The 12096-nt window shown below is 40.3% G+C and overlaps 1 protein-coding gene across 1 annotated transcript in view; it reads right to left on the minus strand.

The window, feature by feature from the left end:
- The window catches only part of LOC119898295 (myelin basic protein-like), a 67854-nt gene that overhangs the window by 29878 nt on the left and 25880 nt on the right, over positions 1-12096 (minus strand). The window contains exon 3 of the mRNA XM_038712480.1: positions 9370-9448. Within this exon, the coding sequence (XP_038568408.1) occupies positions 9370-9448 (79 nt within the window). The remainder of the gene's footprint in view (positions 1-9369; positions 9449-12096) is intronic.

The following is a 12096-nucleotide window of genomic DNA, read 5'->3' on the forward strand; positions in this document are numbered from 1 at the left end:
ATGCTATCTACTGCTCCTCTGTAAAAGTTTACAATAATTTGGCACAGGAATTTTGTCTTCTTAAGTTTCATTAAGAACAACTGCTGTTTCTGAGCTTTCTTCACCAGCGTGGAGATGTGACATGACCATGACATGTTCTCTGTGATGCTGATTCACAGTAACCTAAAGTTGCTCACCTGCTCTACCTCGGCACCACTGATGTAGACAGGAGTGTGTGTCTTTACCTCCTGTTTCCTGAACTCAACGATCAGCTCCTTATTTTTGCTGCGTGGAGCAGTAGGTTGCTCTATGTGCACTCTGCAAGATGTTCGATTTCCTCTCAATATAAGTCTCATTGTTGTTTGAACCGGCCGATGATGGTGGTGTCACAGTTTACACACGAGTTCTCTTCATTTTGGGGGATGCAGTCGTGGGTGGACAGCGTGAACAGGAGGGGGCGGAGCACACGGTAAAAACATCAACTAGCTGGTTGGCACACGTTTTTAGTACACAGCCAAGGAATGTTATCAGCCTGTTGCATTAGATGCTAAAGGCAAGTCTGCAGAAGTTTTTTTGAATTGCTTCAGCTTCAACACTGACTACAACTGTGCCTCATCTTGCGGCACTGTCAAACATAGACTGAGTTTATATGGGACACACAGTTAAGTTATATCTAATTAAGTTAAAATGATTAAGTTGAAATGGTTTGAGAAATGCTGTGTAATAGTTCATGCAGAGTTCAATAAAAAATAAATATAGTATACATTGTTTAAAAATATTGGCTTTTCTGAAGTATTGCTTTCATAACTGCTCTATGAATCCTGTAAGAGAACAATGAGGATTGTATTGATTAACTACATGCATTACTTCCTTCCTTCATTAATTCCTGGGTGCAGGGCTTTTGCACCTGTTATAGCCAGCAGCCATATACCACAGTTCGCTGATTTTGAAAACTTTATTTCTCCTCTACAACCGGCAGATTGACCTATAATGTTGTTTATATATTATTAAAGTCCTCTACAGTTGGTGTAGGAAGAGGCTGAAGCACAAAAACAGACTAAATACAAGCCAGTCTTTACACAGCCAAAACCCTCTTCACACTTGCGTCCTTGTTTTCTCTTTGTATTCCTGACAGCCTTACAGCTTACATAAAGTGAGTGTCTGTCCTTGAATGACCTTGACCAGGTTTTTTGTGTGCAAATCTATACCCATTATCAACATTTCACAAAGGCTTCACATTCCTGCCAACCATTTTCTCTAAAGCATCCCCTGATATCTGAACCTGTTTAGAATGAACTGAATTGTGACTAGGTGAAATGCCGTGTTGCCAAGCATTGTTAAAAGGGTTTTTTCAATGGATTAGGTCATTTTTAAGAAATCTTTAAAGGGCTTTCACACCAAATGCGCATCTATAATCCATCTATATAAAAGCATATAGTAATGGGCTAAAACATGCAAAACTACCCATATGGCCCTTTAAGCTACCCTGCACCATAATGGCTGGTCAGGCAACCACGGTGACGTCCATCCCACGTTTTTCTGGCTCTCCTGGGTTTCCATCTACAACTGCAGCTCATTTCTCCTCAGTTCACCCTGGGATGATGAAGAAACACTGACCCAGACGGAGTCAGGACTGAACAGGCAGACAGGCAGATAGAGGGGGTCTGTTTTGCTGACTGGGGCAGGTAATGGAGCCATAATGGGCTTTTAAGAGTCGCACAGCTGACGGTGGTGTTTGCCCTTCAGTGGAAAAGCAATGCAAACAGGAAGTGCTGCATGGAGACAACCCTAGATGCTGGACAGGCTGGTATGAGTCATGACGCCTGCTGATGACAACTACACCAAAACAGGCTCCAATAAAGCACAGCTAACCTGCCCATCATAAACCACTCACACTGTGCCAATTTGATGGAAATTCCTTTTATTTTTTTTTGCCCGCAGCCTGAATCAACCTAATGGCGCTAAATTAGTTCAGCCTCGGTGCACAGGTAAGAGGAAGGTTTTAAATGCATCCTAACAGCAATGTTCCCTCAGTAGAAGTTAGATACCGATAAGAAAAGGGAATTTTTACACACTATCAGAAAGCAGCGCTGACTGAGCAAAGAACCAGTTAAACATTAAGCATCAAAGTGGAATCTATACCGTGGTGCTCTGAAGCTGCTTTTTGACCAAAAACACATGATGGAGCTTTGATTTCCACTTACCCTCTAATAAACCTTAATTAAGACAAACTACTCTTTAAGTTTTTATTCACCTTCTCACTCACTGTCTGTTATTAACCAGAAGAAGTGATCTTAAACAAAGCAAATCATTTCTCAGGTACGGTTCAGTAATGTTCACTTTGAAGCAAATTTGAATGAGCATGGCAGATACTGCAGTCAAATCATCTCTCATTTTAAAGGCATTGCCACTTAAAGCAACATTATGTAACAACTTTTACACCACTGTCGTACCAAGGTGATTTACAGCGACACCGACCAGGACTCTGATCTGAATCATATTTTATGGAGAAAATATAGATTTTCCCTCCGATGTCCTCTCTCGTCTTCAACTCTCACTGATTTCCTGATGGACAAATAGCTTTTCATTTATTGCAGAAGTAACAGCTGCTAATTGTAGCTGCTGTTTGCTCACTTAGCCAGTCAGTTAGCTAGCGGTCCTATTAGCTGACTCTGCCCAGACTGGGAGCTTGGAGCACTGGGGGAGTGTTGGTGTCTACACCGCGAGCATGAGGCCATCATTTCAGTGCTCCATATTGCTATTTTGCTGTCATATATTGTGAGTCCTGTGTGAGCAGGGAGTAGATTGAAAATATTATAGATGCATACTGAGAAAAATAAGCTAGCTTCTTCTTAGCTGAAGACCCATTGTTGGTGGTGTGTGACATAGTGCTACACACTTCTCGCAAGAAACTGCGGGAAAACTCAACCCATGTTACAAAGTGCAAGAACAGGCATTTGGGGTGCCGAATGGGAATGAAAGAGTCACCATTCTCCCTATTACAAGTCAGTGTACCATCACAATGATTATGAAGCTTTTATTTTAAGGTAAAATAGCATAATGTTGCTTTAAACCTGCATTCTCATTAGGCTTGGGTGATCTTCTCTATTTTCATATCGACTAATCATGGCTACTTGAGATCACAGATTGGCGATCTGATCGAAACAGGCTTATTAGCTTTAAAAGAAATAACCAGAAACATCTGTAAAGGTTTCCCACAGAATTACATGTAACTGTGGCGACGCGCACAGGGGGGTGCAATCGATATTGAGCTATTTACAGCGTGCTAACCTCGACAACCCAGCTGTATTCTAACGTTAACATAGCTATCCTTATTAGTTAGGCTCCTTACATGCTTGCTTATAACTTATTTGAAGGTGGGTCTCCAACATTGACAGCGTTCTGTTAAGAACATAGATAGACTAACTTCTCAGAGTTAACTTGAATGCTTTCGTTTTTCTATATACACGTTTCAATGTGTTTGTGAGAAGGGGAGGGAGCAAGCAAGCAGAGGTGCTGAGCGAATCTATGCGCTGCGCACAGTTCCACATTTAATTATGATTTAACTATTAAATACTATGTGGCTATCAGCGTTGATTTTGGGGCATGTCGCCACAAATAAATCAATGAATGGGACGCAGTGTGGTGCAGATTCTAGAGGCTGTTTTTATGTCATCTTAGTTCTGATAGAGAGTTAGTTAAAATCGTTTTAAGACCGTCGCATGAAATACCAATCGCTGATCATCCCTTCAATTTTCAATAGCTGATCCAATGGCCTAATTCTCATTCATTCGTGTTATCACCATGACCTGCCATAAGCATCTGTGTGAGGAATCTAAGGTTGACCAAGAGACTAGAATCAGAACATAAAGGTCAAGCCATTAAATCACTGAAGCAATCAGCAAACCGGTTTACTAGTACAGTAACCTACTGTATTTCTGATAATTTCATGACTGTGCCTGGCAACTAGGTCGTCCCCAAAGGTTAAACGTAATGAAACTGTGTTCTGTGCGTGTGGCTTCTTTGAAGTATCACTTGTGTCAGTGGTGGATCCTCTAGGTCTGCTCCATGATGATCAATGACAAGTGTTGAACACATGGGACATTAATTAGCTCCAGGAGAAGGAGTGTATCGAGTAACTAACAGATCAATCTGACGAAGCATCTGCAAGGTATAATTTTGCTGCTGATAATAAAGCATCAGCGAGAACAGCAAATAGTCACAGTGGTGGCTATCAAGTAAGTCTCCCTCCTGCATAAGTAGGCATGCTTACATACTCGAACAAGCTGCCATGATATGACATCAGTATAGACACACACAAATTCTATCATCCATGCATGTTTACACCCACATAGATAAACACACTGCAGCTAGGCTAATTTTTGTATAATATTAGGTCAATATTGACCTTTCTTAGAAAATAAGTCGGTTTAGCATTCATCCATTTTGGGCCTTCTCCCCGAGTCACTCAATAATATAATCAGTACTGTTCATAAATAAGGTATAGAAATTAAATATGCCTACCGAACCATAAAAAAATCAGGACACTAGTTCACAGTTCTACACCATTTTAAGCCTTGTATAATATTATTAAAATATTCCCAATTAAAATATTTCCAATTTGTAGTAGTTCAGCCCCTGTAGACTGTAGCACAGAATCCCAACTTTTAAAGCACCAGTGCTAATTCAAAACCGGACACAGATATACTTCAAAAGTATTTTGCTACTTATGACTGACTTATTTATTTCAAACTAAATAAATTACAAAATTGTTTCAGGAAGTGTTTTAAAAATCAATTTAAAAGACTAAATTACCAAGTCCACCAAATCAGCACAGCAAAATGACGGTCATAGGGCCCCGACAGATAACCAGACACCAGACACCAGACAGACAACACTGTAAGAACAATGTAACGCCACTAGAATACAGAGGTACAGGAAAACGGCAGATGCATAGCCCACTGCATGATATGATATCTTGCAGTAGTAGTAGTTTTAAATCAGTACAAAACAGATTGAATTTATTTAAAAAAAAAAAGAAGTAAAGTAGGGTGTGATCTTACGGGCAACCTTAATGTGAGCTTAGTGTGGGCCCTGGGTCAGCCGACCCCTCTGTCCCCCAAGAAACTTGTTATTAGTAGTAGTTGTGGTAGTAGCAATAGTAGTAGTAGTAGTGGTGGTCGAGCTGGTAGTAGTAGTAGCAGTAGTGGTAGTTGTAGTAGTAATTGTAGAGGTGGTAGTAGTTGTGTTGGTGGTAGTAGTAGTAACAGTGGCAGCAGCAGTTTTAGTAGTAATAACACTGTAGATGTAGCAGTGTGGGCTGAACTTTTTGAGAAATATATCAAATTGTGTTTTTTCTGAACAATATTTCCATCACGAATACTCTGATTATTTTATTATAAATTAAAATCCAGGCCTGTTCTGGTGTGGTATGGTATAATGATATGCTTAAAAGTTAAACTAAATTGAACTAGAATTGCTCAATCTGTGATGCAATCACCTAGAATATTTATCTGGGCATAGAGCAGTGATGATTTCAGGGAAAGAGACACGCCAAATAAAGAATCCTGAATAGAATTCTATGGGGAAAGCATGTAACACCAAAGATGGCGGTTTTATGCGCATATCCCACCACTCCCGCAAGAATGCCAATCTTCTGCTTTTTAACAGCCGAGCTGGGAAAAATATTTATAGCCAATCGTCTGGTTCCACTGATGTTAGTGCGCACTTGAGGTTTGCGACAGTTTCAAATGTTGTGGTGGCACTGAGGAGTAGGTGTGTGACCAGATCAGATGCTACATGTCCCCCAAAATACTACGTGAAAAGGCGTCAGATTTTATGTGCAGTACTTGCAATATGTGTTAGAAAATACTGGGGTGCCTTCTATAAACATGTATGCTGACTGTACCCATAACGTCAGTGCTCCGGTGGGATTAGCTCATGGCGTCATGTCACCGGCCCTCTGGATAGAGCCATAAACATCAGTGTTGTGAAACCTTGCTCATGAGTGCTATATCCTAGAAGTATAACTTGTGTGGAAAAACACCTTTTAAACTTCATTTCTGGAGCAAATTCATCAAACCTTTTCGGCGGTTTCATCAATTTTTACAGGTGATTCTATACATGCAGTTGTTATGTTAGTTGTTATGAGTGGCAGAACTTGCCTAAATATGGACTTTAATAAAACATTTATAATTCAACATGTCTTTTCAGAATCAGAATATAATGAAGTTAAATAGATCATCATATGAGGTTCAAATACATTTAATAAACACACACTCAAAGAAGCAGCTAACTCTTATCTCTTGTGCTGTAGCTACTTTAGTCAGTACACATGACCAAATCCTCAAGCATTTCACCTGAGCTCACCCCGGTCCCCCATTCCCCATCTCCTCAACGTTCGGTGTTTTTCCTAGACAAATGTGGGCAACGTCTTGAGGGTTTTATTCTCTTGCAGAATGAACAACCAACTGTCCCTCTCCCAAACTTCGACCACTCCTCATTACTTTGAGCGATTCCTTTTTCAACAGGCAGCTACAAGAAGCCAACAGTAAGTAAGTCAGGGGTGTTTGGCTCCAGGTGTGTGGCCACAGCACATATTGTATGCGAGGGAAAAAATAATTTCCTACACCCTAGGAGGTGCCTGAGGCTGCATCTTCACTCATCCCCTATCATGAAAGTTGACAAGAGCCAACAGGAAGCCTCAGAAGCACTAATGGTTTCATTCACGCTGACAGAAAGAAGACATTGGGGATGTTGACTCCATGGGAAGGGTCACGTAAACGTGTAATTTTAGCTAATCTTTCCTGTTGGATTATTTTTTTATATTTTATATATATATTTAGTATTCACAAAACTTGCACAAGCAATTTTCTGCTGGTCTCAGGATAAACCCGTCATCCTAATATGTAAAAGCATCTGTGATTGAAATCAATAAACGTACATGCCCTATTTATTGCAGAGATGAGATTCTGACTTTCTTTCTTTAACTATACATTAACTAAAATTGACAGCAGAACAAACTTCTTCAGTGACAGTGAATAACTTCCACGCTGACAACATATGTGGTTGTGATATTAATTGTGTATGTGCCGCTGTGTGCTTGATGTGAACCATCGTGCAGCGCAGCACGTGTGTAAATTTGACCGAATCGGGTATGTGAGACCGAATGGGCCCGGTCACTGGTCATGGTCGATCAAGCTGAAAACCGGACAACTGATCGGTGCATCACTAACTTGTTGTGCACCAAACTTGGCCCTCATCTGCTGAGCTGCAGTATTACAAAGGAAAGTGCTTTCCCCAACACTTTATGACTAAGGCCTCAGCAAGAACACAACCACAAAATCTTTACTTCATACAATGATAAACTTACTAGGACAGAAAACCCACAGCTGATTAGTTATGACATCCAGTTCAACAAGTGGCTTTTTTTAAACGATCAAAAATCATAATCTAAGTTATTAATAATTTATATTTGTGCAGGTGCATATTTATTTTCACTATGCACCAATGCTCCTCTATATTAAGCCATCATATGGTGATTAGCAAGTGGACATATACAGTGAGAAAAATAAGTATTTGAACACCCTGCTATTTTGCAAGCTCTCCCACTTAGAAATCATGGAGGGGTCTGAAATTGTCATCGTAGGTGCATGTCCACTGTGAGAGACATAATCTAAAAAAAATAATCCAGAAATCACAATGTATGATTTTTTAACTATTTATTTGTATGATACAGCTGCAAATAAGTATTTGATCACCTGAGAAAATCGCTGTTAATATTTGGTACAGTAGCCTTTGTTTGCAATTACAGAGGTCAAACGTTTCCTGTAGTTTTTCACCAGGTTTGCACACACTGCAGGAGGGATTTTGGCCCACTCCACACAGATCTTCTCTAGATCAGTCAGGTTTCTGGGCTGTCGCTGAGAAACACTGAGTTTGAGCTCCCTCCAAAGATTCTCTATTGGGTTTAGGTCTGGAGACTGGCTAGGCCACGCCAGAACCTTGATATGCTTCTTACAGAGCCACTCCTTGGTTATCCTGGCTGTGTGCTTCGGGTCATTGTCATGTTGGAAGACCCGGCCTCGACCCATCTTCAATGCTCTAACTGAGGGAAGGAGGTTGTTCCCCAAAATCTCGCAATACATGGCCCCGGTCATCCTCTCCTTAATACAGTGCAGTCGCCCTGTCCCATGTGCAGAAAAACACCCCCAAAGCATGATGCTACCACCCCCATGCTTCACAGTAGGGATGGTGTTCTTGGGATGGTACTCATCATTCTTCTTCCTCCAAACACGGTTAGTGGAATTATGACCAAAAAGTTCTATTTTGGTCTCATCTGACCACATGACTTTCTCCCATGACTCCTCTGGATCATCCAAATGGTCGTTGGCAAACTGAAGACGGGCCTTGACATGTGCTGGTTTAAGCAGGGGAACCTTCCGTGCCTGCGTGATTTCAAACCATGACGTCTTAGTGTATTACCAACAGTAACCTTGGAAACGGTGGTCCCAGCTCTTTTCAGGTCATTGACCAGCTCCTCCCGTGTAGTTCTGGGCTGATTTCTCACATTTCTTAGGATCATTGAGATGCAATGAGACTTGCATGGAGCCCAAGTCCGAGGGAGACTGAGTCATGTTTAGCTTCTTCCATTTTCTAATGATTGCTCCAACAGTGGACCTTTTTTCACCAAGCTGCTTGGCAATTTCCCCGTAGCCCTTTCCAGCCTTGTGGAGGTGTACAGTTTTGTCTCTAGTGTCTTTGGACAGCTCTTTGGTCTTGGCCATGTTAGTAGTTGGATTCTGACTGATTGTATGGGGTGGACAGGTGTCTTTATGCAGCTAACGACCTCAAACAGGTGCATCTAATTTAGGATAATAAATGGAGTGGAGGTGGACATTTTGAAGGCAGACTAACAGGTCTTTGAGTCAGAATTCTAGCTGATAGACAGGTGTTCAAATACTTATTTGCAGCTGTATGATACAAATAAATAGTTAAAAAATCATACATTGTGATTTCTGGATTATTTTTTTTTAGATTATGTCTCTCACAGTGGACATGCACCTACGATGACAATTTCAGACCCCTCCATGATTTCTAAGTGGGAGAACTTGCAAAATAGCAGAGTGTTCAAATACTTATACTAATACTTTCCTCACTGTATGTCCTATTAGCCAAACAGGCTTTCACAGGAGAAATTAACAGAACTGTACACTGATAACTGAGGAAACACACTTTGGCAGTCGAAGAGATTGATGGCATTAAGAGCTGTATATATCACTTAGTGTGTGTCAGCTGGTTTACAATAGGAAAGCTTGAACAACACTGGTAGTTTTGAGTAATGTCAATATGCATGTAAATTCAAATTCCAGATGTGGTTTGACCCCTTACCAAAGACTTCATCTTGTGATTCAGGATCTGCTGCTGCTGCTGCTGTTTTCTGCGCCGCCCTGGGTTCAGGTGACGAAGCCTTTAACAGGAACACAAAAACAGATTGAAGAGGTGAGGTGAGGCGCTGAGGTGCCATGGCAACAGAGCAAAGACAGAGACCAGCTGAGAGAGAGAGGACAGGCAGATAGTTAAACCTATTCAGGCTCTTGGGCTTTATAATTACAGCAGAATTACACTCAGACCCGTTCATTTAACATTCAAAAGAAGGTGCTAGGAAAAGTCATGCAAATACAGATAATTTGTATAGTGTAACAGCATTTCAGTTTTGTTTCTGAATGAAAATGGAATGTGCGTGTTTAGTATGTCTCACAGCGTCAAAATTAGGCAAGAATTGATAAACAATCAGTGGAGGTAGTAAGAAAAATAATAGCCCTTATTAATAGGTTAATAGGCTACTGTAAGCATGTGCACAGAATGGAAATAAGCGATGGAAATGGTAATTTGACCAGATGACAGCTGCTGTTGATACTGTCACTAGCTCCTTGTGTCAGTCAAGATTAAATGATTAAGGTTTACAGATATATTGAGGTTTTGATTGAGTCGCAACTCCTTGCCAGCTCTGGTCTGATTCAGGCAACATTGTTATACCTGCATGTCCCACAACTTAATCTCCCCAGTCAGTTTGGCACTAAAACGAATAAATCCCTATGTCATGTTCATTTCTTTCTACAGCTGATAACAAGATAGATAACAAGTTGGATTCTGTTACTTGCTGCTATTTAACGGTTCCAAGGGAACTAAATAACTGCATTTGCTAATCCTCCAATGTTATAATCCTCTTATTGATCCCCTCCTCCTCCTTGATGACATTGCACACTTATGTCCCACTTCTGAGTGGGTTTACCAACAAATTGAACCAACACAGGCATTCAAAAACTGTGGGCACGCTGCTCTGCCATTAGATGAGCATACCGAGAAGGGCAACTGTGACACAGTCCTGTGAGCTGGGGGGATGTGGTAGACAAGTGCGGTGAGCGAGCACTTAACAATGCAAATCGCATAAAGGTCAGCAAAGTGCTATGCTTTTGAAATTTACATTTTTTCAATTTTAATTCAATTATATAACAAATTATGTAAATTAGTTTTATATGAAGAGATTCAGATTCAATTAATAGGGTCAAGACAGGACTGAGATTGCACAATAACATACACACTAATTCATTTCATCAAAAAGCTCAGTAATAAATCCAAAGTAATTGTCCTACTGAAAAAGATTAAGAGACCTCCAGCTCCGAAAAGACCCTGAAAACCTTTCTTTAAATGAGTGGGGTTCTTAATTAACACACACACCTGTCAAAGTTAGTTTTGGTAATCCTATTCAGTCTTTTTTTGTTTTCTCTGTACTCTTTTCACTAGTTTGAAGTAGGTTAGGCTCAGCTGGAAAAAGCTAATGTTACGTGTACCATGTCCCAATCAGCATTTAGCAACATTTGAATCAAAATCTGATAACATCTGGTGGGTTTGTTGGCCACTGGTCAATCAAATCTAGGGCTACACAATTAATCTAATCGCAATCACAATGTCATCATGTGCGATTACATAACCACAAAAAATGTGCGATTTAATAAAACAATCTGTGTGCGCTGCAGTCTGCTCATTATCTCCGCCCACACCGGGCTCCCGCATGTGCCCCTAAAAACAGATAAGCCTACGTGCAATGAGAAAAATGTTTTATGAACAGTGTGCCAGTAACTTGTAAGACAACAACCTCCAGTAACCCCCCGACCTGCCTCGCCACTAATCAGTCAGAACATAGTCGAACGCACCACTAGAGCAACAAGAGTAATGCCAGTACTCCGGTTGCTCTGAGACGTCTGCAGCAGCTGAAGCGGTGAGACTGAAGAAAACAGGGAGACGGTAAGGAAGGTTTGGGTTTGGCTCGCTGGCCATTTAATGTTAGTTGTATCTGTGCCTTTAGTTGTTCAATATATTCAACTTTTCACAGAGCTGACGTGCTTGTCAGTCACTTTTCATCAACCGACTAATCACAGCCTGGATGGGATGGGGTTAAAAAAAGTTGTGCTACAGAAAATCATTAAATGTTGAACAATATGATTATTGACCATTTAGTACTTACAGCTATAACTGGTTTTAATACTCAACAAGTGGGAAAAAGTATACTATTATATGAAATTCTAATGAATGTAGTACTTAATATATTATTGTTATACTAACTACTACTAATTAAACATTATACTCTTTATATAATACACTCCTGTACAGTTCCTCCTCCAGGTTGTGGATAGAGACTTTGCATTAGATAGATGTACACTGAGCCAGTGCACCAATATTGGCTGCTTCTAGCCGCCTTCTCTGTAGAGCAACACGCTCCCCTTGTTCTGTTTTACTTTTTATTGTTATAAATATTATAATTCAACTTTGTTCAAGTTGAGAAATACAAATTTCAAAATGTCAGTATTTTGCGCATTCCTTGATAAATAAGCAAGCATACTCATAGTACCATTTGTTCCATTATAATCAAATTGCAATATTGTCCACATAATCAATATGACTATTTCTCCAAATCATGCAGCTCTAATCAAATCTTATAAAACCATACCCACACAGTCCTGATGAATAGAATTTTGAATGAAAGAATTACACTTCAAAGAACTAACTTAGGAGTAGAAAAGTACTTTACTGAGTGTGAGAAATAAGATTTTTCAA

Source organism: Micropterus salmoides, unplaced genomic scaffold (genome assembly GCF_014851395.1).
Source record: "Micropterus salmoides isolate LMB-PRFRI ecotype aquatic unplaced genomic scaffold, ASM1485139v1 Ms_hic_scaffold_11, whole genome shotgun sequence".
NCBI lineage: Eukaryota > Metazoa > Chordata > Actinopteri > Centrarchiformes > Centrarchidae > Micropterus > Micropterus salmoides.